We start from the raw sequence: 26,601 nt of genomic DNA on the forward strand, positions 1-26,601 counted from the left end.
TAAGAAAAATAAAATAAAATGTGTGAAGGAATGATGAAGAGAAAATTAATACCATTTAATAAGAAAGCCTAAATTTTTATTTGGAACCCTTTTTATTATTGATTATATGTCGAAATTACAAAATTAACCCTAACGTGGAGCGTACAATACGGGGCAAAAATGACACGTGTCGATGGCAAAAATTTCAAATTTTATTCTGAAAAAGGGTAGTTTCGTCATTTAGGAAAACCGGCAAAGTTTGTGTGCTTTCTCACCGAAAGAGAAATTTGACTTAATCACGCAACCGTCGTTTCTCGTTTCTTTTTTATTTTTTATTTTTTTTTTAATTTAAGTAATCAAATAGTGTTTAAATAATTTAGTCCAATTTCAAAGTTTTATCCATAATGACTAAAGCTTGAAATTTAATTCGTCAGAGTTAGACATCAAACGATGAGCCAGCAAGAGCATTGAACTTCGAGGAGCATGGATTGTGAGATCGCACATAAATTAAAGAGGGGAATGAGTGTCAGCAGGACGCTGGGCTCCAAATAAGGTGGATTGTGAGATACTAGTAGACATGTTTTAAAACCGTGAAGCTAACGATGATACATAACGAGCCAAACACAGATAATATCTGTTAGCGGAAAAATGTGTCGTTGGGCTTCATCACCCACCTCTCGAAGATAGGTGATCATCGATTCTCGAAATATGCCACATTCATACCCCACACCCAATCAAAATTTGAAATCCAACGTCGGCATGTGATGACTCCAATATTTTTCCGCATTTCTTGTGGTATAGCCACGCTATCTACTCGACATTCTTCTCGGAAAGAATTAAAAGAAAATATATAAAATAATAATAATAATAAATAAATAAACGAACTCAACTTATTTGGAGCTTTTAAAATTACTAATTAAATTATAAATTGATTTTTTAACTTCCAAAAAAAAATCAATTTTATCTTAAAATTTTAAATTTCATACGATAAATTTTGGTCTATAAATTTTAAAATGTTGAATATATCGACCCTTTATTATTAATAACATAAAACTATTTTTTTAACGCTAAAAAAAAGAACTTTAATTCCTTGTTAATTTAAATGTTTTTTTTTTTAATGAATTTCAATAATTTATTAACTATTTAATATTTTATGAATATTAAGATGTGGAGATTTGTAAGCTACCAAATCGGCTTTAAAGACGTTATAAAGAGGACTTACTACCAATTATTTTGACATTATGTGTAGTTGTAAGGCCGCTGTAATCTAAAACTAACCTCACGTGTCCATTCCTCCTTTTTCTCCTAATTTCTTCCCTTTTTTTTTTTTTTTTTTTTTGTAAACCTTTAGCTTTTCTATGGGATATCTAACCTCCGACACTCACTTTCTTTCGAATCCAGAGTTCGGTGACGTGATCTTGGTTAGTTGAATCATGTCCGATACTCACTCTCTTCCGGATCGAAAGTTCGGTGACGTGATCTTGATTAATTGAATTGTGTTCGACTTATGTTGACACACCGTTGACATACCGTTCGGTGTCTGGCTCTTATTCCATTTGTAATGGCACAAACTCACCATTAACATATATTGTCCACTAATTTCTTCCCTTTTTGCAAAGCATTAGCTTTTAGAGAGAGAGAAAAAAAAAGTATGAAAGAGAAAGATCGATGGGATATCTAACATTCGACACTCACTTTCCTTCGGATCGAAAGTTCGGTGACTTGATCTTGATTGGAATCGATGTGGAATTTCACAATCCACCCTACGCTCACTTTCTTTCTGATCGAAGGTTCAGTGATGTGATCTTGATTGGCATTAATGTGAGATCTCACACTCCACCCCTTTGAGGGCCAGCATCCTCGCTAGCACACCATCTGGTGTTTGACTCTAATATCATTTATAACAGACTGAGCCCACCACTAATAGATATTGTCTACTTTAACCCACTATGTATGGCTGTCACCTCATAATTTTAAACGGTGTCTATTAGGGAGAGATCTCCACATATTTTCTAACAATAATACTCCTTTTTCTTTTCCTAAAAGGATTTTTTTAAAAAATATTACTCAAATTTAAAAGTATTTTGAGATTAATAAATATGTTTATATTAGAAAAAATAAAAATAAAAATAAAAATATAGAAATATTTGGTAATGGGCCCTTATATTTGCTGTTTTTGCTTGAACTTTGTGTTAGCATAGAAGATGATTACAAAGGCCCACTTTTGTATAGACTTATCAAGTGGGGGCTTTCACCACATGCTTACTTCACTGGCACCTTCATATTTCCATCATGTTGCCTGATTTGGGAGATTCAAAAGCTTGATTTGCCTCCACATTACTGCTTAAAGCTATAAGATTCAATCTCGAACTCGCCATATTTGACATCATATACTCGTAGATTCAAAAGGGTTCTAATCATTAACGAGCACTTGAGTCAGTTTGTATACCTCATCCTACCTCATCCTACCCTCGAACAAAGAAGTGAGTTTCGAAGGTGTAGTCATAGTGACTTAAGGGTCAAACAAAATAAGTTATGAGCCTCGAAGATGGCGTCATAGTGAAGATCCGTGGTAGAGTTCTATTGGATTAGTAACGTGCTCTAGAGAAGAGAGTCGTACAGATAGTGCTACATGGATTGATATAGCTGTTTAATGAGAGACTCAATTATGTACTTTGTTCGAAAGCTCCAGAGAAAAAGAATTGTTAAAGGAAGCACAATGGCGTACTTTATTCAAGAGGGGAGAATCGTTCGGCTGTTTTCTCTATTTCTATAGCTGCTTACTTTCTCTGAAGCAAATCCCCGTGTTCAACTCAAAATTCAAGCATATTCAAATTGATGTTGCAACGGTCCAAGTCCACTACCACTAAATATCGTCTGCTTTAGTCCGTTACTTATCGCCGCCAGTCTCACAATTTTAATAAAACGCGTCTAGTAGAAAGAAGTTTGCACGCGTTTATAAGAAATTTTTAGTATTAGGAGGAAAGTAATCCCTAAGCTCAGTTCTAGATTCTATTGTTGAGCGAAGTAAACAATTAATTTGTCTCAGAACCTGACGGCTTTGGGACGGCACTGTTTGGGAATTTCCATTCCAACAATTATTGAAGGTTCGCAAATCAACAGGAATTTTTTATGTTTGATCCAATTTCAGCATCATCGCTTCTCGCATTCTTGTTTCTTCCCCTCGCATTACGAAGAGAAACTCTTCCCTGTCTTTGGGAATTCCCCCTTTCTTCTTCCAACTGCGTTCCTTTGCAGAAATTCGTCGAACTTCATCTTGGTTCTGCTCACGATCGTTCTTTGAACGCCATGAATATCTTTTCGAAGAAACCTACCGCCAAAGGTCGTCACCAATTGCTGCCTTTTGTTTTTGTTAATCGATTTCGTGCATTTGATGATTCTTTTTTCTAAATTTGTAGCGGAAACTTGTTCATCTGTTTCTGCATTGCTCTCAGTTCCTCCTTTTTGCTTTGATATTTTTGTTCTGGGTTGCTTTGATTCGGTTGTTCTTCATGTGATTAAACTTGTTTCGATTACAGAAGCTCTTCGGGAGAGTAAAAGGGAAATGACGCGCTCTACGAGAGGTATCTTATTGATGTTTCTTAAGTGCACTTAATTAGTGAGGGATTCATCTGGTTTCAAAGTCATGATTGCGCTTTTGTCTCGAGTAATTAAATCTATTCACGTTTCTCATCATATTTGTGTATATTACAACTCGTTCATATGCTCATGATGATGTTTATTTCGGACTGAATGGAGCAAAGAAGCATGTAATTTTGATTACGAATGGTACTAGCGTGGAACCACTTACCCCCAACCCCTTTCCTCATAGAGAAAAGGAGAAGAAAATTTGGGCTTGAACTTGGAGTCTGCTTGTGAGATCCCACGTCGGTTGGGGAGGAGAACGAAACATTCTTTATAAGGGTATGGAAACCTCTCCAAGCAGACGCGTTTTAAAAATCTTGAGGGGAAGCCCGAAAGGGAAAGCCCAAAGAGGACAATATTTGCTAGTGGTGGGCTTGGACTGTTACAAATGGTATCAGAGTTAGACAGTGGGTGATGTGCCAGCGAGGAGGCTGAGCCCTGAAGGGGGGTGGATTGTGAGATCTCACATCGATTGGGAGGAGAACGAAGCATTCTTTATAAGGGTGTAGAAACCTCTCCCTAATAGACATGTTTTAAAAACCTTGAGGGGAAGCCTGAAAGGGAAAACTGCGGTGGGCTTGGGCTGTGACAAATGGTATCAAAGTCAAACAATGAGCGATGTGCTACGAGGAGACTAAGCCCCAAAGAGGGGTGGATTGTGATATCCCGCATCGGTTGGGGAGGAGAACGAAGCATTCTTTATAAGAGTGTGGAAACCTCTCCCTAGCAGACGTGTTTTAAAAACCTTGAGGGGAAGCCCGAAAGGGAAAGCTCAAAGAGGACAATATCGGATAGTGGTTAGCTTGGGCTCTTACACTCAATATGCCATACCAATAATGCTATGGCTTTGAGTTGGGATAAGATGGTACTAATGTTTTGGGATTACATTTTGCAATTGTTTTCAGAATAGAATGATATTCTGTGGTTATGTTTCTTGACACTTCTTGAAGTTAAGAATGCCATTTCCTTACCTTGAATTGATATTCCTTTGCTAGTAACTACGTTGTTTAATTCCTTATACTATTTTTTTCAAAGTGTTACTTCCTTGGATGTTTTTGTTTCATTTTCATACTATAATAATTGTTTTTTTCTCTTTTCTTCGTGATATCACTGAGTGGTCTCATCTTTTTGCCACTTTTTCTCAGGTATAGAGAAGGAAATTGGGGCATTGCAATTAGAAGTACGTGAAGAGCTTCTAAACATGGTTTTAATCTAAATATTCTGTGTTTTAACTGTGATTTGGTTTATAATCTTATCAGGAAAAGAAGCTGGTCGCTGAGATAAAGAGAACTGCCAAAACAGGAAACGAGGTACATTTCACATTCTCGACCAGATTGTATTGGTCCTAGTCCTACGGAGGGTTGATTCTTTTTGAAAAATTCTTCTTCTGGGGTCAAGCATTAATTATGTTTATCATCATCTATTCGATTCTTCAGGCAGCGACGAAGATTCTTGCTCGGCAGTTAGTTAGGCTCAGGCAACAAATAGCAAAATTACAAGGTAGTCGAGCTCAAATGAGAGGCATAGCAACTCACACACAGGTGAAGTCGAAGTGCTAATTCTTCTCTTCTTACTTGGTTGAGTATTTTTGCAGTAAGATGTATGATCTTCTCTTCTCTTCGTACTTGGTTGAGTATTTTTGCAGTAAGATGTATGATCTTCTCTTTAGTGTTGTAACAGCCCAAGCCCAAGCCCAAGCCCACTACTAGCACATATTGTCTTCTTTGAGCTTTATCTTTCGGGTTTCCTCTCAAGGTTTTAAAACGCGTCTGCTAGAGAGAGGTTTTCACACCCTTGTAACGAATATTTCGTTCTCCTCTCCAACCAATGTAGGATCTCACAATCCACCCCTCCTTCGAAGCTGCGTTCTCGCTGGCATACCGCCTCGTGTCCACCCCCCTTCGGGGCTCAGCCTCCTCACTGACACATCGTCCGAAACCTGGCTCTGATACCTTTTGTTATAGCCCAAGCCACCGCTAGTAGATATTATCCTCTTGAGCTTTCCTTTTCGCATTTCCCCTCAAGTGTTCTAAAACGCGTCTGCTAGGAAGAGGTTTCCGCACCCTTGTAAAGAATGTTTTATTTTCCTCTCCAACCGATGTGGGATTTCACAATCCACTCTCTTCGGGGCCCAGCGTCCTATGTGGGATCTCACAAGTATAGTACATAATATATTATTAATAGCAACTCCCCACATTTTACAGGCAATGCATGCTCAAACTTCTGTTGCCGCTGGCATGAAGAGTGCCAGTAAAGCAATGTCAGCTATGAATAAGGTAAGTAAATATGGATATGGATCAACTCTTACATATGTTTGAAATTGCTGTGATTAACGGACAGAACAGTAGCCATGTTTTCAAAGCATATCAATTATGATTATCGTTCACCCGTATCTTTTTCTGTTGTTTTCGATTATTTTATACGCTCAATCGTGTGTCCGACACACTTTTCAAAAACAAAAAGCTATAATATCATATACCCACTTCATATTCTGTGAGATCTTATAGTTTTATTTTGTTTTTAAATTTTATGCATAATTTTTACCATGTTCATCTGTAGCAAATGAATCCCGTGAAGCAAGCAAAGGTCATTAGAGAATTTCAGAAGCAGTCTGCACAGATAGATATGACTGTAAGATTCTACTCTAACCTATATTCTTCCATATATTCTTACAGGAAGAAAAGCTCTTGAATTTGCTAGCTTTGTTTATTTTGTGTTTTCCATCTGTGCCTCCCTGTATATGCTTACCCTTTTTTGCTTCTGTTCGGTTGAAATGAACGTACCTGACTATATTTGGTGCATCAGAATTTGTAACAGCCCCAGCCTATTGCTAACAGATATTATCCTCTTTGGGCTTTTCCTTTTGGGTTTCTATTCAAGTTTTTTAAAACGTGTCTGCTAGTGAGGTTTCCACATCCTTATAAGGAATGTATTGTTCTCCTCTCCAACCGATGTGGGATCTTACAATCCACCCCCCTTGGGGGCCCAGCGTCCTCGCTGGCACATCGCCCGGTGTCTAGCTCTGATACCATTTGTAACACTTCAAGTCCACCGCTAGTAGATATTGCCCACTTTGGTTTGTTACGTATCGCTGTCAGCCTCACAGTTTTAAAACACGTCTAGTAGGAAGAAGTTTCCATACCTTTATAAAGAATGGTTTGTTCCCTTCTCCAACTGACGTGGAATCTCACAAGAAATATCAACTAAAAAATCTTACTTGATAACCTCAGTTATGATATATAAAAAAATTGTATTTCTGTCATTTCCGTGCAATGTTTCAATATTTCTGAATGCTTACGGTCTTCGTTGGTGGCAGACGGAGATGATTTCAGATGCTATAGATGATGCCCTGGATGATGATGAGGCAGAAGAAGAAACTGAAGATCTAACGAATCAAGTAAGCTCCTTTAGCTGCCTTCATTTATTTCCTCCTTTTCTTTACTCTATTTGCAGTAAAAAAGTTTGCTTAAAATTGTTTCTTGTAATAGCCACTAATTTGCTACTCTGGCCTGTACCTATTGCTTTTTGAGCCCGAGTTTCAGAGGTCCAAGTGCCAACCATTGTTAACACTTCTCCATGAAACTTATGTGATACTAGCTGTGCTAAATTTTAGGACTTCAATCTTCATTTAGATATCAGATTTGATGACTTAATGATTTGCTCAATTAAGAACTGAACACAATAGCGCTACTTCCCCCACGACCTTACTTGAACAGGATCTGTTCTATAGATTGTAATACTATGTCCTCGAATTCTAAAAATACCCCTACTTTCCTCTGCTCGACAGGTGCTCGATGAAATCGGTGTTGATATTGCCTCACAGGTATGTTAAAATTGGTTTTACATCTTTTTAAAGTCTTGTCAACTGGATTGCATACACTAGAACTGATTGGATCATGTGTATGTATATTTGATTCAGCTTTCAACAGCCCCAAAAGGAAGAATTGCATCAAAGAATACTGAGGGTGTCAGTAGGTATGTAGTATATATTTCCCATGAATATTCATCTTCTTACATAAATCAAAAGAAGACTTATTGGTTATAATTTGAAATAGAATAAGCTTCTGATCCTCTTCAGTTTTCTGATTTAAATTACTTGTGAGATCATGCTTTGGTTGCATAAAGGTAGTAGCTGAATTAAGATCATGAGCAATTAGGACGTGAAAGGATCATGGAAATGGAATAATCATACGTTTTTTTGGTTCTTCCTTTCAAATAATGGCTTATTTTGTTGCTAATATTTTGCAGTTCGAGTATCGAGGAGCTCGAAAAGCGATTGGCTGCTCTTCATAATCCTTGAACATTATGATAAATTCCCTTGATTTCCAATTGAGATGAACACGATTTCGACTAGGATCATCTATTGTACATATAAACTCCCTCTCTCATCTTCACAATTGAGGCACAAATGTTTATTATCTTCTTGAGATAATGGAATCTTATTAACCATTTGCTTGTATCCTTGGATTAATTTAGACCCTAATTCAAATTGAAGGATGCTAAAACTACTCTTTAAAACCCATTTCAAACACACTGGAAGTGTTTGTTAATTACTAAACAAATATATGCTTTGGGTAAACAAAAGAACTAACAAGCATGGGAGTTAGCCTCCTTACTGAGAATATTTACAAAAACTAAGGAGAAGCATATTATAAATTACAGGAAACACTTGATAGTATTTTCTAATTGTAAGGCATCATTCCATCAGTGATACACAAATCCTTCCTCAGTTCTCAAGCATGGGATTGAAGAAGCTCTACAACAGTGTAGTGTACATTTCTTGGCATTCTACAGATTTCAACTTGTCAAATCTACGCTTCTATGATTCCCGATATTTGGTTAGGTCGAAGGTCAACGTTCTCGAGCAGCTGTCAAATACAAGTGTATTATTGTTATTGACATATTGGCCATTCTTCCAGGGAAACAAGAGATATAGGTCAGACACAAAAATGTAACAGATGATGGCCAAAATTTTGCGTATCAATCATTCATAAACATTTGTGCCTGAAATATGTTTTATAAGCTTACCTTCTTTCGCAATCACGGTAAACCCCTACTAAAGCTTCAGCTTTGTCATAAAAGCTATCCTTCAGTGATATAACAATACTTTGAAAACCACTGCTTCCATCCGTGTCTTGACTCATCCTGGCACCTTCACATGACTTCGAACGAATGAAACCAGCGACCTTGGCAACGTTTAAGTTGTCTAAAGCAGCATCCACTTCATCCAATATGAAAAAGGGCGAAGGCCTAAAACTGAAAGACATTGGACAATGTGAACAACAGCCATCAGCTGACAATAATCTGTGGCTTCCCAGAAAATATAATAAGTAGCTGCAAGATACTCTATAACAGACACTTGACGTAGTTTAACGAATAATATCCACCACTTTATCCTATTGGCTCAACCCAAGGACATTGGTAAGGAATTAGAGTCATAAACTCACAAGTCATAAGCAATAAAATCATCCACAATGAAGACTCCAAAATGTAGATCAAGCATCTACATCATCATACCTATGAATGGAAAAAAGCAACGCCAATGCTGCCACAGTCTTTTCTCCACCAGACAACTGTTCCATGTCACGAAACCGCTTTGTTGGTGGCATAGCAGTATACTTGATACCATGTAAAAATGGTTCATCCTCATTTTCCAAGTTCAAATATGCCGTTCCACCCAAGGGATGTGTGTTACTTTTTGTCAATTGCTTGTAAATCTTATCGATATTTCCAGAAATATGGTTGAAAGCTTCCATAAACAACTCATACCTGCAGTTGTCAAGACAAACTTAGCATAATACGGACAGCAAATTAATGCAGCAATAGAAGCATTAGAAAGCTTAATGAATCAGATTTCTCCAAGACTTATAACCGGTCATTTAGGTAGGACCATATTAGCAACTAAATAACCAATATTGTGTTGGAGTACGACATCCAAGTACTCAGATGTCTCAGAATAAATAAATTCAGATACAAACATAATAATGAAGTTTTGTTGAAGAAATGACCACAAGTCAATAGAGTAAGAATATGCTTCTCGATGTTAACTTGTGGACTCATAGAGATGCAATTAATTAAGATCACCTTTTTTGCTTAATAGAATTGAATTTGTCAGCCACCTCTTTCTCCTCTTTCCTAGCGGCTTCAAACTCCTCAGATATTACTCTTTCCTTTTCTTTCAAAGCTTCATATTGATCAAGTGCTTTCAAATTTGGTGCAGTTCTGTCAATTTCTGATACCAAGGAATCTATCTTATGTTTGAACTCCAGCTCACGTTTCTCTCTATCAGATGATCTCTTATCCTGTTGATAAGATCTATTCAGCTGGCTAAAATCAAAAACTGGTCCAGGAGTCAAGGATTCAGTTTCCATGGGGTCTGAGATAGTGGGGAGGTCAATATTTTCTAATTCACATTTTTCCACTATTTCCTGCTTCTGTGTGATCAGCTGTTCAATACTCGACTCCTGGAAGGAAAATATGGTGGATATCCATCACGGTTTATTCAAATTTGATGTTTATGTAAGTAATCAAGAGCAAAGAAGCATAAAAACTGCTCAGGTGCCCGATAAATGTTATGCGCATGCCAGTGTCAAAACTTCACTTCACATATCAAAATCCAGTGAAAAGAACCTTAGAATTAATCTGACGATTCAATTTTGATATGCTAGTCGTAGCAGCGGATGTTTTCTTCTTCCATTCCTGCATATCCTTCTCACACACTTCCAACCTGGATTTCCACTCTGCAAAGTGCAAAGAGAATGAATTATTTAACCATGGAAGCAACAAAGAACAACAAACTATGTTCATATAGAAAATGTAGAGCCTTCTGAACTGTAATATTTGGTAAGAAATGAATAGAAGTACCTTATCCAACTGTAGATCCAGACCAAAAATAAAAAAGAAACAAATAAAAATTAAAATCTCTTATAATATATGCAAGAACTGTTCTAGTCCAGAGATTAACTAGGGAAATTTTGATACAGTAAGCTCGTGCAGAAAAAAAAAATACAAAATTTCAGAAAGTAGGTCTAGTTTGCAATGGGCTTAATATATTTTTAATAAAATAAAATTTAAAAAATTTACAGTATTGATAAGAGATTATTGTGCAACAAGACCTTACCAGCCAATTCCTCCTTCAAGCGATCAATATCATTATTGGCATTTTCAGCGGTTGATTTGGCATCAGCCTCCTTGTTTTGAATCTTTCTTAAAGCATTCTCTAAGGAACTCAAAGAAGATTCCAGTTCTTTAATTTGTGATTCCATGTCCCGATTCTGTTCATACTCCAACCTGAGTTACATGTCAGGAACAGAATATGTTCTATTAGCATGGACAGTTAGTTGATGATGATTGGAAGTTGACGAACTATTCATTTATGTACAATAGTAGAACTTAGGTTCAGTTGAAAAGATATATTTTGCCAGCATAAAGATTTGATTCCAGTCAACCAAAAGAAAGTTAAAAGGAAATCCTTTGATGTGTCCACCACTTTCACAAAACTGAGAATGCTGGAATGGAAACAAAGGTTCAGGGGATGTGTAAGTTGGAAATTTTCTCCTAGAGCTAAATCCACCATTATAACCTTGTCAAAAAAAATTGTAATACTTGTTTCCTAATTTGAGCTAAGGAAAAGATGGGATATTTCAACGAATGTAAGGTTAGCTCAGTTGACCTATTATACTGTTTGATATCTTTCTAAGGAGATTGCCGCACATAAGCTATGTGATCATCAAGAAGTGCAACACCCTGTCTTACTCAGCATTCAACCAATTGGTTTTACAACCATACTTTTTTCCCCCTAAAATAAGGATGTCCTAAAATGAAAAGTTCTGAATCCCCAAAACAATTTGCACCTAAGAGATGAGTCTCATTCTACACTCGCAATGTACAAGGAACAAGACGATTGTGCATGTATTTTATTTTCTTCAACATAGAACTGTAAGTACACTAAGCATGGTAGGACAAGAGTAAAAGGGAGGGGAACCTACTGGCATTTCAATTTTGATAGCTGACTACTCAAGCTAATACGTTCATCAGCCATATGCTGCACTGCTTGGAGTTGATTTTCTTCATATTCTCGTATGTTTGCCACCCCAACAGATTTGCTGAAGTCTCGATATATCCGATCAACAATTTCATTGATCCTCCTCTCCAACTTCCTAATTTCTGTGTTTCTTTTATCAATCCCATTTTTTAACTACAATAGAAATAATACAACATTACACTTTGAATAATAAAATAAATGTGTAAAGAAAAACAAAAAAGGTTAGCATGTGGTCATAATATTACCTTCTGAAGTTCAGGACTTATTCGATCAATTTCTTCTTTAATAATTTCTTTCTCTTGCCTCAAGTTCGTAAGCTTGTCTTCAATACTTCGCTGCAATAATATCTCATAATCAATATCACATTCATTTCTCTGCGTTATGATCATTTGTTTTCTCTCTCTTTTGTGTCCTTAACACCCTTGCTAGTCAATGAAGGTGTTTTTTTTTTTTTTTGTAATCATTTTTTGATAGAAAGAAGCATACTGCTATCCATATGAAAGTGCAATATATGATAGGAATTTTTTTCAGGTAATCACCTTCTCAATCTCCGCATACTGAATCTTTTTCTCAAGTCCACTAATCCTCCCAGATGCTTCAGATTCCTTTAGTTGCATCTCTCTGATTGATCCAAGTTCATCTAGCTCTGATTCATACTGTTCTTTCTTTTTCTTCAGCCCTAAAATACAGCAACAATAAATGGTAAAGTTCCAACATTAATCAATGAATGGATTGAGTACCTTCAATCTTCTTATCATCCCATTTGTTTGACCTTGCTTCCATGCCACCACTAGTACCCCCAGTCATTGTGCCAGATTTAGTAAGCAGAATACCATCAACAGTTACAACTAGTTCAATCATAAACAAAGTAGCCATAAGATAAACTGACGGAGCTACAAAAAAATATTTTAAAACTGACTAAATGTTACCTTTATGCCTTTCTCCACTCCAGCTCAGAGCCTTGGCTTCATCAAGGTCATCGCAAACTAGAGTATTTCCCACAGCAAATATAATTGCCTTCTCCAACGCCGGATTAAAAGTGTGATGGTTAAGCATACAAATTCATATATCTTCTCGCCTATTAGGCTATTACCCACTAGCAGTTTAGAATTAACCGAATATGATAAAAAAAATGAGAAAAAATCAAACATCAGATAATGGATCTCCAATTCTTAAAAATGAAAAAAAAATTAAACCATGCATTCAGAATTATTTCAAGGGAAGAATCCAGTTTTTAACCCCTAAAGTTCTTTACCCATATACTTACCACAGCGAATCAAATTTAGGAGTTTATCACCTTTCTTTTATCATGCATTCCAATCTGTCATAATTAAAAGGCTGTAGGGACAAACAAATTTAGTATGGTTTGTTATATGACTACACAAAAAAATCAAAGGAAGAAATTTTATCCTGAAGGGACCTTTAGTTCCATTCTAAGCACACAATTCCATAAAAACTGTGCCATCCCTTTGAGGCCCCAACTTGAAGATAGCTCCAAACCCATGTTCTTTTTATACACCCCTTTCCTGAACCAAAACCGGGCACAAAATGCCACCATCTGAACGCAAAAGGATAGTGAAGAAAAAAGTGGTCTAACAGACTTAGATGAGATAGAGCCTGTTTTTCCTAACAACCAAAGAGCCTCGTCTTTTCCTTCACTTAGCTGTACTGAATCAAGCTTTTGAAGAAGAGCTAACAAGGTTTCTACCTCTCTGTCAAAAGTGCCTCTTCTAATGCCAATTCCCAACTTTGATGCTCCATATTACTGCTATCTGCAATGGCGGCTCCTTTTCAAGATGAAGGAATGAAAATATCCAAGTAACTGAAAATTACATTATCAAGACACATAAAAATAAATAATCTCTAACAACTCCCCCCACAGATCTCTTAACCTCTCTAAATTCTATGATTCCTCCCGGTCCAAATCCTCCAAACAAATGATGAAGAAACAAGTCTGCCAAGGAATTTTTCCCTTCACCGTGGATACAGCAAAACCTTCTCTATTGTAGCCCTGAAACTCCATATTCCACGCCAAAGAGACTCCAAAAGCTTTCAAAAGGGGGAACCAGTAACTTCAAACAATATGGTCAACGTTTTCCGATGCACCTCTGCAAAGGAAACATTAGTAAGGCTCTACACCGAATTTAAAGTATTAACTTTGTCATGCAAGACCTACCAGACAAAGAACCTTATCTTCTTGGAAATCTAAACCTTTCAGAAAAAGGAAAATGGGTGACAGAGAGGGTGAGGGAATACACAAAAGATGGAAAAGAGAGCTAGAAAAGGCCCTGGAAAGGGCAAGGCATCTAGATACAAATGTCCCTCCTCTTCTTTATAACATAAGAGTCTTAAAAAGCAAAAGTAAAACAAAAGCTCCAAAATACTATAAGAACACTCTCCCAAAATAAGCAAAACTGAAGCCACAGATTACAACCACATATCTGAACGTTGGTACAGACAGAGGAAAGAGAAGCAACGGGGTTTAAAGTTAAAATTTGATGAAATGAAAGTTTGAAGTAAGAATGATTCTCCCCGTCGTTTAGGTTAAAATTAAGCTATGCACCAAGGTAAAGATTATTTCCTCCTTATTTCAAATATTTTATGTAACATCATATATGTTTAATTTAATAAACTTAATGCATAGCTACATACCCAGACCTTTGTGAAAAAAATTGTTTCCAAACATAAACCAGAACGTGGAAGGAGGCTATAATGTAGGAAAGCAACAAGTAGTTCTCCCCAATGATCAAGTAATAGAATCATAGAAGGATATTGGATAACATCAAACACCAGCTTCGCACTGCCACCTAAAGCACGTAATCTCTCAATAACGGGCTTTACACGAACAGACTGAAGAGGTATGAATGTCTGAGGAGGAAGCCTTTGTTCTTTCAAATACTGCAGGAAAGTCGGGAAAAGTATTGCATTTACATATAAAGTAACCCATACACTTGTATCAAAACTGATAAAGGTAAATCAAATTTGATAAAAAGCGCAGGCATGTTGGATACAAAATTCAAAAGCCTTGAGATCATGGATAAATTATCATCTAAAGTAGAAATCAAATAAGAGGAAGAAAAGGCGACACCAAAGATTTTCAAGGACATGTCGAAGATTTTTATTCTATTTTCGAAAACTTATCAATTAGAACTTTTCAACATCCTATTTCCTATACCTTGGTCAACATCTTGTATTTAACATTTTTTTTCCTTTTATGAACAACCAAACTTTCTTTGAGGGGAAAAAAAAGAAAGAATACAAGAACATACAAAAATAAAGTCCACAAAAAAAGAGTCAAAACTAATAAATGGCTCAAATCAAGAAAAACAAGACTCAAAGGATAATTGCAAATATAACTTTGTCACGAAGGCCCAAAGAGAAACATGAAACATTACGAAGGACCAAACATCACTCGAAGACCTCCCAAGCCAAGTTCCTTTAAACCCATTTGAGAGCATTTAGAAAGGGATGACTCGAATTTGTTCACAATGACTCTATGTCATAAGGATTTTGCCTCGTGATGAAACTGCCAAAGCCATTTATCTAACAGAGTCTCGTTACGGGATCTCAAGTTACCGATCTTTAATCCCCCAAAGTCTACTGGCTTAGTAACCACCTCCCAATTGACTAAGTGTGCCCCTTTTCTTTCGTCAACTCCCTCCCAAAGGAATTCCCTCCAAAGCTTCTCCAAAGACTTTCTTACTGTCACTGGAATTTTGAAAACAAATAAAAAATACGTAGGAATCCCTCTCAAAACTGACTAAATGAAAGTAAACTTGCTTCCTTTCGAGAAGAAGCTTCTTTTCTAGGACAAAAGTGTCTTCTTGACCTTACTCACAATAGGGTCCCAAACAACAAGTTCTTGGATTATGACCTAAAGGAAGATCTACGAGAAAGGAACAATCCAACCTTGCAACCAGTCATGGAGGCCCATCAGCTTAGCTTATCAAAATCGTAGTTCATACTCAAGAGCTGGCACTTGCCCTTGTTAATCTTCAGCCTATAAATGGTCTCAAAGAAAGCTAGGAAGTTATTTAGATTGGCAATTGTCTCCTCTACTAGAGCAGAAAAGGATAATATCATATACGAACGGAAGATGAGATTGGAACAAATAATTGTTACCACCATTGAAGTCTTCAAGGAAAATATAGTTTTTTTTTTTTAAATATCATGGCTAATCTCTATTTTGGTTGTAATCGTTTTTGTATTCTTTTCTTTTTCACTCTCTTAGGATGTTTGAATCCTTGAACGTTTATTCCTTATCATTATATCAATGAGAAGTTTTTTTGTTAAAAAAAAAAAAAAAAACTGAAAGGGTTACTATGTTTGTACTAGGGGCAAAATAGAGAAGGGCTGGAATATGTACCTTAATACATTCTTTTCCTGTATGTTCATCCTCAACAACCACTGCATCCATAAACTTACCCATTGCAACAGTAACAGCCAGGTTGTACTTCTTCTGTGTTGGACGACAAAGATCAGTCATGCGACCATGAACTCCTTGAAACAGCCGTTTCAAAGTTTCAACAGCTTGAGATAATTTAGCATCTCTTTCATTTTCATATCTATCAGCTTTCAATTCACGCAGTTGGTTTTCAACTTCTCCAATTTTTGACTTTAGGTTTTCATATTTATTCCTGGATTAAGTTAAAAATTAAATATTAACACAAGATATTTTTTGTGTGACATTCAATCAGACTATGCTAACAGAAATATGCATGTAACAAATGACAACCTTCAAAGCATGCAACAGAAGGCAATATAATTAACTAGTGACATGAATCTGAGAATACTATAACAGAATTCATCATCAGTACAAGAGCAATACTAAAAATACTTAACCTGGCATCTCGATGCTTATCTTTCATGGTATGCAAATCCTTTTTCAGATCAGCAAGATCATCCTTATATCTAGCTGAACTATCAAGAATCTTCCTAAGTCTTGTTCGCATCTGCTCCTCTTGTGACTCCAATTCATTCTCCCTGTTATGTAATTGTTGAAGGTTTTCTTCCAAGTTCTTTTGAGCTTCAATATCGGCATGTTGTTGCCTATCTAAGACCTCCTTTTCATCTCTTAGTTTTGCTGTCTTCATCCCAGCTTCCTCCTTGCTGCAACATCAAGAAACCAATAGGCACCACGTAGCACATCAGGAAAGCCAAATGCTGATTTTTAAGAAAAATATGCCAAACATTAATATAATACTGTCTCAAAATTTTTATGAGAAACAAAGATATTATAAAGAAGGGGCGAACAGCCTAAGGGCAAAGGGTTTAGAAAACCCTCACTGAGAGCCTTCTATCAAAAAAGGCTAAGGACAAAGTATAGTTACAAAAGAAATTCTCGTGGTTACATTACTACAAAAAGAATAAAAAAAAAAGGCCTCCCTGTCTTCAAATGTTCTACAATTTCTTTCCTTCCAAAAGATCTTAGCGACGAATTAGAAATTCCCACCCGTCAAGACCTCCAAAAGCCAATCATTCACGAACTCAAGTAGACAAATCCTAAGAACAAACTGATAAAAATGAAGGGCCCACCCTCTAAGGACAAAAGAACAGTAAATGAATATGTGATCCAAGGGCTCTTTTACTTAGACACACGTAGCACATCCAAGAACCCTTCTTCCTTACTCTTTCATTAAGAAGACACAAACAAGAATAGTTGAGAAGGAAAATCAGCCAAAATGTCAGGCATTAAGTACATAGCTGCAGAAGTAAAAAACAATGTACTCAAAGTAGCATCGCAAAAATGGCAGGCATTATGTATATCGTCACTGGAAATGTAACAGATCCCTTCCCCTAAAAGAAATTTTTTGTCTTCGAAATAACACCACCATGGATCATCAAACCCTCCGTAACCAAGAATCAATTAAGTAGAGTGTGAGTTGCAATATCTCATGCATGATCAAGTAGAGAGACCAATTCTTAGGGAAAGATCCACTAAAGCAATATTCTTTTTGAACAAAAAAACAAGTTTTCATTAATAGATGAAAGAAACAAAAAGTTCAAGGAAACACTACCCCAAAAGGGAGGGAAAAAATAGGTCAAAACAGCAACCACCAAATGAAAAAACAACTAAAAGCACAAAACCGATGCCAAGAACCAACTATTTGGTCCCAATTGGTCAAAATTGTGCTCTTTGTACATTACGACCAACCAAACTTCAGTTTTTTATTTTATAAAAACCCAACACCGACCAAAAGTCTCTCTAGATCAACCAACTGATGTCGGTTTTTCAGTTTAGTTTGATCCCCCATTTAATGTAAGGAAATGGTATTAACATATAGGAAATTTCTATCAAACAATAAATAATAAATAAAGACTTACATTCGACAATATTCCCTCAGCTCTTGGTCATCTAACTTCAGTTTTTCACCACTGTCTCGGCCTTTTTCATGTAAATCATCAAGCTTTGCATTGAGATCCTGAATGCCCTTTTGTAACTCCTTTATATATTGAGCATGTTTTCTCCTTTGTTCTATTTTCTTATCAAGTTCTTTTCGACTTCTCTTGATTTTTGAATTTATTCGAGATGTTTCTTCTTTCAATTTCAGAAGCTCAGGTTGCTGCAAAGCATGGCAATAAAATTTAAAAAGTAAAAAAAATGTTTGTTTAATAACCTAGCACACATGTTATGCATACAATCAATGATCGCAGACCCTTAAAAGTAGTAATCTTCAACAATATTAAGCATTGAGTAATAAAAGGGGTCCACATCTGCAACAGAAGTACAATTTATACTGTCCTACACACCAGTTCCTCAGAAGCCAAAACTCTAAGCGTCAAACTTGCACTTCGAGATGATTTATTTTCAGATGTCTTGAAATGAATTCAACAAAAGGAAGCTAACGTACTTACATTCTTATCAAGCTTATTACTTCTCTCTGCAATTCTCTTCTCGCAGTTACCAATTTCTTTCAAGTACTTAGCTTGTTCTTTCCTCTTTTTCAAAGCTTCGTGTTCAAAACCATCAATTTGCTGCATGACATCATCACGATTTCTTCTTTCAGCTTCAAGTTCCTCGTTGAGTTTTACAACATCCTTTTCTATTACAAATAATTGCCACAAGAAGTGATCTTTCTTCAAAGATCTCTGCAGATGGGGAAAAAAAGAAGAAAAATGGAAAGAAAATATTAAAAATTTCAATAATTTGAAGAAAGTCCCACAAACTCCTAAAGTTTTTAAGATATTATATAAGAGAATAAGCAAGATGTTATTTTCATGCAAGGGGGAAAAAAACTTAGCTTGACAGACATTAAATATCTGAACTCTTGACACTTGTCAATGCATGAATTATTTTAGCATGCTCAATGTACAGAGAAACGTCAGGTTGCATACCAGTTGATCTTGCAAGCGGAGATGTTTTTCTGCTTCTTCCTTTTGCTCTTTCTTCTGCTTTCTTTCCATCACAATAGTCTTTTTCTTCTGATACACAAGCGCTGAATTTTCTTCGGCTTTGGCTTTCTTCTCTTCATACTCCTCAAATTCTCTCTTGAGATCATCAGATCCCGAGATCTGCTCAAGAAGTCCAGTAAGTTCTTTGGGATTCTTGGATGCAATGGATTCTACATCACCCTAAATGAAAAAGTATGTTAACAATAGGAATATGACAAACGTAAGGCAAAAGATCGAATCATCTAACAAAAATGCACACACAAATTAATCAAAAGACTCAAAAAGTTGAGTCTGTGAACAGAACAGGGTGTCGACGTTGATTGGTTCACAATTAAACTCCATCTCCTCTCCCTTACCATACTTTCTATCTTCAGATTTGTAGGATCTTTCTGTTTATCAACTAATTTTTTTAACTCTCATACATAATATTGCAAGTCATTTCTCCTTTGTATTAGGCCACTAGGTTGTTCTTCCTTTTTGTCGGTACTTTATCATCTTGTATTAGATTGTACTATTTACCTAAGTTTTTTTATATCCATGAGTGTCTCTGGTCAAACATTGACTATTCTCATGCCTCATGTCAAGGTAATTCAAAACATATAAATCCTAAATACGAGGTCACCATGGCTTAAACTCATTTCATTTAAACCTTTTATCATTTACATGACTTGTGGTGACCTCTAGTCCAACCCTTTTTATTTGCATAATTAAATTAAGTTAAAAAAATTTTAAAATCTTTAACTTCTGCCATTATCTAATTAGTTATACTTGATGATCTCGAGTTTTCAATGGTTACGGTCATGTCTGATAATTATTTAATTTTTTTAATTTAAAAATTAAGCTTAACAATTTTACTTCCATCCATGAGTTTCATTTTATTATCCTCCTATCAGGGTATTTTCAAAATGCAGGTGAAGTTCTGAAAAAAAAAAAAGTTTTTAAAAATTTGTTCTTGTTTTAGGAACTCAAATGTCCCACAGAAAAGTGTAAACCATTGTAAATAGTGTAAGAAAAGAAGCACAATCAAACCAAGCCTAAGTTCAACATTTTTAGATGGCACATAGATATGAAAGAGATTAAAAGTATAAAATAATAAAATTTTAGCCGCTGCTTCTAACTTGTTGAGACAACTCAGGAAACCGCTTGACCTGTAACAAATTTGGCTCGACAAAATAACAATTTTTCCTAAATTAAAGAATGTGTATTGTTTCAATTAAGCTATTTTTCTATAAATAGAACTAAGACGAGTAACAATTTACGAAAATTACTATGATCCCTGCGATTGTTAGGTTTAAGGAAATATATTAAGCAAGCATGTCATAGCTTGGAGCAAACCCTTTTCTAAAAATAAGAAACAAAATTTTCAGAGTAAACCTGGAAGACGAGGAAATTCCGAGCCTTGACAAGTATTCCAAGTGACCTCAGCTTCGAATTATACTCATCCCAGGAGACACTCTTTCCATCAATTCGATACTCGCTGCCGCCTGTGCTAGTGATTGTCCTGGTAAACTGAAGCTCCGACCCATTTCCCATCTGATAAACAAGCCGAACGAACGCCCTCCGTCCCTTCTGTTCCTTCTCCCTATCATCGTAAGCGTAGATTAGGTCCTTCAACTGTGCCCCACGCAATTGCCCAGTCCGAACACCAAGCACGAAGCTTATAGCATCCATGAGGTTCGACTTCCCAGCTCCATTGGGGCCAATTATGGCAGTGAAATCATAAAAAGGACCGATTATCTGATGACCCTTGTAGGATTTGAAATTCTCGAGCTCCAATCGGAGAATCTTGCCGGACGAAATCAGGGACGGCATGATGTGCAAAACCTTACTTGTAAAAGAACGGAAAAAAAAATCAACAAGAAAAGTACGGCGAAGTAGAAGCAATCTTCACAGAAACTAGAAAAAAAACAAAAAATACAAGCAGCTAAACAAATTCAAAAGGGTAACAGAAGAGTCACCTGAATAAGCGAACTAGGGCTTCGACTAGGGGAGTAGAAGTAAGAAATAGCTCAACAAAAACCCGGCGTGGAAGAGGAAATTTCAATGGCAAACCGAATAGCTTCCATGGAAATGAGAAATTGAGAAGGTGGGGAAGAAGGGATCGGGATTGTAGTGGAGAGAAATCCGCGAAAAAATGGCGGGAGAAGGTGTTTGGTAGAAATTTTATTAGGCGTTGAGATAGAAACGCCAATTTTTCGACCAGCTCGCCATTTAATTCTAATATATATATATATATATGTTCCTCGATTTTTTAAGGTAATTCCCAACGCATAAATTTTTAAATATTCGTATAAAAAATGGTTAAAAATTAGATTTAATTAATAAAAATATCCGTCATTTAAAAAAAAATAATATTCTAATCTAATTTAAACACAGTGTTTCAAAAATACCTTTAAACTTAAAGTGTTTAAAAAATAAAATATCTTTAAACATGACACAGGTTTCAAAAATACCCTTGAAACTTAAAAATACGTTTAAACTTACCAAAAATACCCTTAAACTTCACCGTGTTTCAAAAATAAAATACACAAAATGTTTCAAAAATAAAATACTCTTAAACTTGATAGAGTGTTTCAAAAATAAAATACCCTGATCCAGTGTTTCAAAAATGTCCTTAAACTAAAATACCCCCACTTTTTCATTAATATTTTTTTTAATTTAAAAATGCTTTAATCCATAAAAAAAATTTGGGACAAAATTATAAATATAAAAGAGTATAGGTTATAGATTTGATTCTGGCGGTTTGCTACTTCCCGCCGTTTCGTTCCTCCGCGTCCAGAACCTTCCGTTCAGGTTCAGCACCCCGTCCAGAGCATCCACCATCGCCATCCAACAGCCAAGCATCTGAACTCGACCTTTACTTACCAGTAGAATACTATAGGGAGTGCGGCACAGCATTAACGAGACGGATGTGCGGAAGAGCCAGTTGTACTCTTGGAGCTGATGACATCCCAAGGGCCTACCACCGCACCCTAAACATGGACCGGTAACGTCATTCGATTCTTTCTTATTTCGTTCTGCTTGACTGTATTTGAATTTTCCCTATATTCCATGTCTAGTAGGTAGGTTCTGAGCTTAACGGCTCTGATTTATTTTGCTTTTTTTTTTTGTTAAATATTTAGTTTTCGTCCATTGTTCAATGACTCCCCGGGCTCGGATTTGCCGATTGTTCGTCGAGATTATGAATCTGGTGGGGTCTGATTCCTAGTTTTACCGAGAAATCCGAGTAACCTAATTTCTTCAAGACGGTAATTTTCCCTCTTTTGTCTTGTGGCCTTTATCTGGTTTTCGTGTATAGTTTTATTGAAATGGCAGTTACTGTTGTTGTTACCTGTGGTCTGTAAGCATTTGTGTATGCAGGAGCTATTTCGTAGTTTTGTCTTGGTTTAAGTAATCCAGGGCTTTTGCTTTCAAAAAATGGTAGTCAATCAATAGTTTTGTTTTCTTGCACAATGCAGGGGAGGCTTTCTTGAATTTGTTATCATTGTTTTTGCCGGTGAATTATTTACGCTCTTACCATTCTTACAACTTCATCATCTCCAGCTTTAGAGTGGTTACACGGTCAGTCTTATCTTTTCTTATTGGATTTGAATGTTGATGGGGACATGATGGAACTAAAAATTGTCAATCTCTGATTTGGTTGCAATAATTTTTATTTTATTATAGAAAAGATTAGTAGTGTATTGATGCCAAATTGTACAACGGTGAAATTAATCTGAGGGGATGTTGGATTATAAGGAATTCCTACTAGCCTTGATAGAAAACAGAGGTTACAAGCTTGTCACATCTTATGAAGGGAAGAAGAATCTGGCAAGGAAATACTGGGAGCCGCATACTTGAAGATACATAATAGCTTTCATATGGATCCAATGGACATGAGCCTCTCTTGGTTTTTACCCTTTGGAAAATATGATTAGTAACTTCATTTTCTAAAACATCTGAAAACATTTTTATGTCTTCTTGTGTAGATAAGCTAAAGAATGATAGAAAAATGAACACTCAAATTCCCCGTAACACATCTGTGAAACCTGAGCCATCGGAAAGTCCAGAAGAACACGAAAGAGATGTAAACCTTAGAGCTTCATCTGAAAAATCAAAGGATTGTCTTGCAAAGCGTTCTTCCGTGACTGTATCTCAAATAAAATGGGACCGTGAAGATATCTCATCTGAGTCAAAAAGTGGCATGGATGACTGTAGTAAGATTGGCATTAGTCCAAAGATAAGGAAAAAGGGAAGCTTGAAGACTGGTAATGACAACCAATCAACCCTCTTTCAATACTTTGGGAGAAAATAGATAGGCTTACCTTATCCAGACAGGTAAATTGATTACTCGTACGTCATGACTCATGTTTATATATATATATATATATATATGTTGCTTGCTTAGTTTGTTTATTTGCTATGTTTGTGTTAGGAAGCATGAACCTTCGCAATGGTATGATGTTGTCCACTTTGAGCCTAAGCTCTTATGGCTTTGCTTTTGGTTTTCCCAAAAGACCTCATACCAATGGAGATAGTATTCCTTACTTATAATAAACCCACGATCAACCAATTAATTAGCCGACGTGGGACTCCTCTTCCAACAATCCTCCCCTCAAACAAAATATACCATAAACCCTCCCCTGAGGCCTATGGAGCCCTCGAATAGTCTCCCCTTAATTGAGGCTCGACTTTTTTCCTATAGCCCTCGAACAAAGTACACCCTTTATTCGACACTTGAGTCACTTTTGATCGTGTTAAATGCAGTGTATTTATGTGGTATTAAATCAGCTTCTGTTGCTTAGAAGGTAAAGTTCGATCATGGTTGATCCTTCTGCTTTTCACTGAACTGTACTCTTTCTGATATGTTTTGTAACAAATCTCCTCTTGCTGGTTTTTGCATACTTTTAGTTAGTGAAATTACCCTTTTAGTCTATTTGGTTTCACAGCTGATGGTATAGACAATTACCACTGATCAAATCAAATTATTTTACTTAACTCGGTAAATCCATGCCGAAAATCATTTTGATTTCACTACAGTTCACAGGACAAGAAATTGTACAGATTATACAACAACGTGAAGTTGAGACAAGGAGACCACACCACCCAAATGAAATGCTTCATTCATTAAAGAAGAAGCATATTCATCAGCTAAGAGGGAACAAAGTTGAACGTAGAAACGGCAAAAGCGAGAAATAAGCTTCTATCAACTTCTCATTTGGAGTTAGCTCTATAATCAACCTCTTCAACATCCGAAAAGGCCCGACCATGACTCGTGACCCAAGACAGAACCCTCTCCGTCGATTCCCAAGTCGTATCGTACTGCTTCTTCGTCGTCGCGACCGTCGTCGTGGGCGACACCATCCTATCAACCCAGCTGAGTTCGAGCACATTGGTATGGCCATGGCTTCTCTCTTTAACATTCCCTAATAGTGCTTGATCTAGCTCCAATAATGTGATTTTCTGAATTTGAATTTGAATATCTTCATAATGTGATGTATATATATATAATATATAGATTGCAACAGGCTTGAAGTTAATAATGGTAGTCATAATGGCTGCAATGATAATAATCATTACATTGAGGCTTGATGCTTTGATTCATAAATAAGGATTTATTTTATTGTGATTTCTTTTTTATGGTTGTGATAGTCATGATTAACTTTAGTATATCATAAGGTATGAGCTATGATGAAATCTCAATTATTAAAATTCTGCCTCATATTTTGAGTAAACCACTTTATACATTAGCATCATACACCTAATTACTTTTTGAGTAAGGAAGATTCCAACTTATAAAAATCATCTCCCTAAACAAATCATAGAAGTCTATCTCTATGGTTCATTTCAATTATGTATGGTTTTTAGATGCATGCGTTATGGTAATAGAGTTTAATAATAAAAAAGTAACAAAAATTGTCTGTTTTGGCCGATTACGTATCGTTATCAGTTTCATGATTTTAAAACGAGTTTGGTTTCTATGTTCTTATAAGGAATGTTTCGTTTCTCTCTTCAATCGATGTGGGATTTTATAGATCCAAACTTCAAGTTGAAGTTTAGGAGAGGGGATCTTCTGCTAACTTGTAAATAATTTAGTTGATCAAGAAGTTATTGGCTCAAGACTTGAATATCGGAGTCTCGCCTTCTCACTGGCTCAAAAGGGACTTAGTAGTAATTACAGAAGTAACATGAATTATCGACTTCGTTCTAATTACAAAACAACTTGTAATGATTAAATTATATTCATGTTTTAGCTAATGGAAATTAATTAATTTAGAGGTATCATTGAGGCATATAACCTCAGATAGGTTCATAAAGTCCTCTAGCTGCCTTACAAAATAATCAATGAACCAATTATGATGAAAAAAAAAAAAAGAAGAATAAGATCCCGATTTGATGCCACGTCATCGCTCTAAACAAAAAGACTAAAACACCCCTACTCATGTAGAAGGGCAAATATAGAAAGCAACTAAAACTCTTAAAATAAAATGTCAAGTCATTTGGCATTCACTTTTACTATTATTTTTATTTTAAAATAAATAAATAAATAAATAGAGAATAGAATAGGGGGAAAGTTAAAAACATGAAAAGAAAAATATAATTTTTCATAATAAAAGCATTTAGCTTTTTTATTTTTTTAAAATTAAAATTATCACAATCAAACAATGAGTAAATAAATAGTCCCAATAAACAAGTATAAAAAGCAAAGAAAAAACTTGACTATTTACCGACAAAACTTTGGCTTAAATTAAAATAAAAATTGAACTTAATTTCAATTATTTATTAATAATTGTAAATTTGGATAATCATTGATTTGCTTCTCTCTCTCTCTCTCTCTCTCTCTCTCTCTCTCTCTCTCTACCCCATTTTTTTTAACATTTTCCTATTATATTCAAAATATAAATTTTTCTTTTCAATATATCCAACCTAAAAAGAAATTCTAAATTACATAAATACCCTTCAAGGAAAAGCTAAATTACATAAATATCCTTTAAGAGTTAGATTATTGATTTGAGGATTTAAAAAAAGAGTTCTTATTATAAATCTGTAACAATTTAATCTTTATTATAATAAACAATTTCATCAAATTATTATTTACCGATTTAACATATTAGATCATTAATTAGTTTATCGATCTATTTGATTCACGAGAGCGTTTAAGTGAATATTATCTAAAATTTCTTGATATATGAAAATGACCAAAATACTCTCATACTACTTTCACTTCTCTATGCCCGTGTCGGCGTCAGCTATTATCTACTACTGTCCACCGATATCTCACTGTTAGCAACAATCGTCGTTGACCATTATCAACGACCACCGACAATAGTTGATCAATCATAATATTTTAAATACAAAGTTGGAGTTATTAGTTTATTGTGCTCTATAGCGTGTTCTATCAAAATCAACCATTCTAATATTCATTTAAATTGATTTTTTAGGTATATAAGTACGGTTACATTTTATCTCGTTAAGCTACACTTTGCCGTATATTTAAAACCATAATTTAGCATTTTAATTACACGTGTTGTTAAATAAATAGTGAACGTTCGAATCTCCGT

At 35.7% G+C, this 26,601-nt stretch overlaps 2 protein-coding genes and 1 long non-coding RNA gene across 7 annotated transcripts in view; 2 read left to right on the plus strand and 1 right to left on the minus strand.

Annotated features, from left to right (window-relative positions):
- Positions 1 to 2,994: 2,994 nt before the first annotated feature.
- Positions 2,995 to 8,083, plus strand: LOC111455957 (vacuolar protein sorting-associated protein 2 homolog 3-like). The gene is made up of 11 exons (XM_023097621.1): positions 2,995 to 3,322; positions 3,519 to 3,563; positions 4,770 to 4,804; positions 4,884 to 4,934; positions 5,061 to 5,165; positions 5,829 to 5,900; positions 6,184 to 6,255; positions 6,941 to 7,021; positions 7,412 to 7,447; positions 7,544 to 7,599; positions 7,873 to 8,083. Exons 1-11 carry the CDS (start codon positions 3,112 to 3,114, stop codon positions 7,922 to 7,924), a joined length of 816 nt encoding a protein of 271 aa, XP_022953389.1. The 5' UTR covers positions 2,995 to 3,111; the 3' UTR covers positions 7,925 to 8,083.
- Positions 8,084 to 8,119: 36 nt separating this feature from the next.
- The window catches only part of LOC111455956 (structural maintenance of chromosomes protein 1-like), a 28,203-nt gene continuing 9,721 nt past the window's right edge, over positions 8,120 to 26,601 (minus strand). Inside the window, exons 2-20 of one of the 3 annotated variants that reach the window (XM_023097617.1) lie at positions 25,772 to 25,775; positions 20,435 to 20,888; positions 19,004 to 19,240; positions 18,524 to 18,757; positions 17,993 to 18,231; positions 16,511 to 16,777; positions 16,035 to 16,305; positions 14,442 to 14,566; positions 12,598 to 12,707; positions 12,409 to 12,516; positions 12,208 to 12,347; positions 11,914 to 12,003; positions 11,613 to 11,821; positions 10,745 to 10,914; positions 10,255 to 10,364; positions 9,709 to 10,088; positions 9,142 to 9,393; positions 8,653 to 8,880; positions 8,120 to 8,492 (exon numbers count right to left, since the gene is read on the minus strand). In XM_023097617.1, coding sequence (XP_022953385.1) covers positions 8,444 to 8,492; positions 8,653 to 8,880; positions 9,142 to 9,393; positions 9,709 to 10,088; positions 10,255 to 10,364; positions 10,745 to 10,914; positions 11,613 to 11,821; positions 11,914 to 12,003; positions 12,208 to 12,347; positions 12,409 to 12,516; positions 12,598 to 12,707; positions 14,442 to 14,566; positions 16,035 to 16,305; positions 16,511 to 16,777; positions 17,993 to 18,231; positions 18,524 to 18,757; positions 19,004 to 19,240; positions 20,435 to 20,888; positions 25,772 to 25,775 — 3,677 coding nt within the window. In that variant the 3' untranslated portion in view covers positions 8,120 to 8,443. Of the gene's footprint in view, positions 8,493 to 8,652; positions 8,881 to 9,141; positions 9,394 to 9,708; positions 10,089 to 10,254; positions 10,365 to 10,744; positions 10,915 to 11,612; positions 11,822 to 11,913; positions 12,004 to 12,207; positions 12,348 to 12,408; positions 12,517 to 12,597; positions 12,708 to 14,441; positions 14,567 to 16,034; positions 16,306 to 16,510; positions 16,778 to 17,992; positions 18,232 to 18,523; positions 18,758 to 19,003; positions 19,241 to 20,434; positions 20,889 to 21,018; positions 21,258 to 25,771; positions 25,776 to 26,601 lie in introns of those variants that run through there. The other 2 variants (XM_023097619.1, XM_023097618.1) reach the window with 2 other exon arrangements.
- Positions 21,809 to 24,629, plus strand: LOC111455959. Of its 3 annotated transcripts, none has more exons than XR_002712674.1 (3): positions 21,809 to 22,046; positions 22,183 to 23,377; positions 24,080 to 24,629. It is a non-coding gene; the product is annotated as an uncharacterized LOC111455959 (long non-coding RNA). The 3 variants fall into 3 exon arrangements; XR_002712675.1 differs by lacking the exon at positions 21,809 to 22,046 and having other exon boundaries at positions 22,075 to 22,308; positions 22,519 to 23,377; XR_002712673.1 differs by lacking the exon at positions 21,809 to 22,046 and having other exon boundaries at positions 22,079 to 23,377.

This window comes from Cucurbita moschata, unplaced genomic scaffold, assembly GCF_002738365.1.
Source record: "Cucurbita moschata cultivar Rifu unplaced genomic scaffold, Cmos_1.0 Cmo_Scf00018, whole genome shotgun sequence".
Classification (NCBI taxonomy): domain Eukaryota; kingdom Viridiplantae; phylum Streptophyta; class Magnoliopsida; order Cucurbitales; family Cucurbitaceae; genus Cucurbita; species Cucurbita moschata.

What these genes read in the sequence shown, in the direction of transcription:
- LOC111455957 (XM_023097621.1), top strand. Translation starts at nt 3,112, where the DNA reads ATGTTTGATCCAATTTCAGCATCATCGCTTCTCGCATTCTTGTTTCTT. An exon ending in CTGCCAAAACAGGAAACGAG is followed by an intron (nt 4,935 to 5,060) that starts GTACATTTCACA and finishes TCGATTCTTCAG; the next exon opens with GCAGCGACGAAGATTCTTGC. An exon ending in AATACTGAGGGTGTCAGTAG is followed by an intron (nt 7,600 to 7,872) that starts GTATGTAGTATA and finishes AATATTTTGCAG; the next exon opens with TTCGAGTATCGAGGAGCTCG.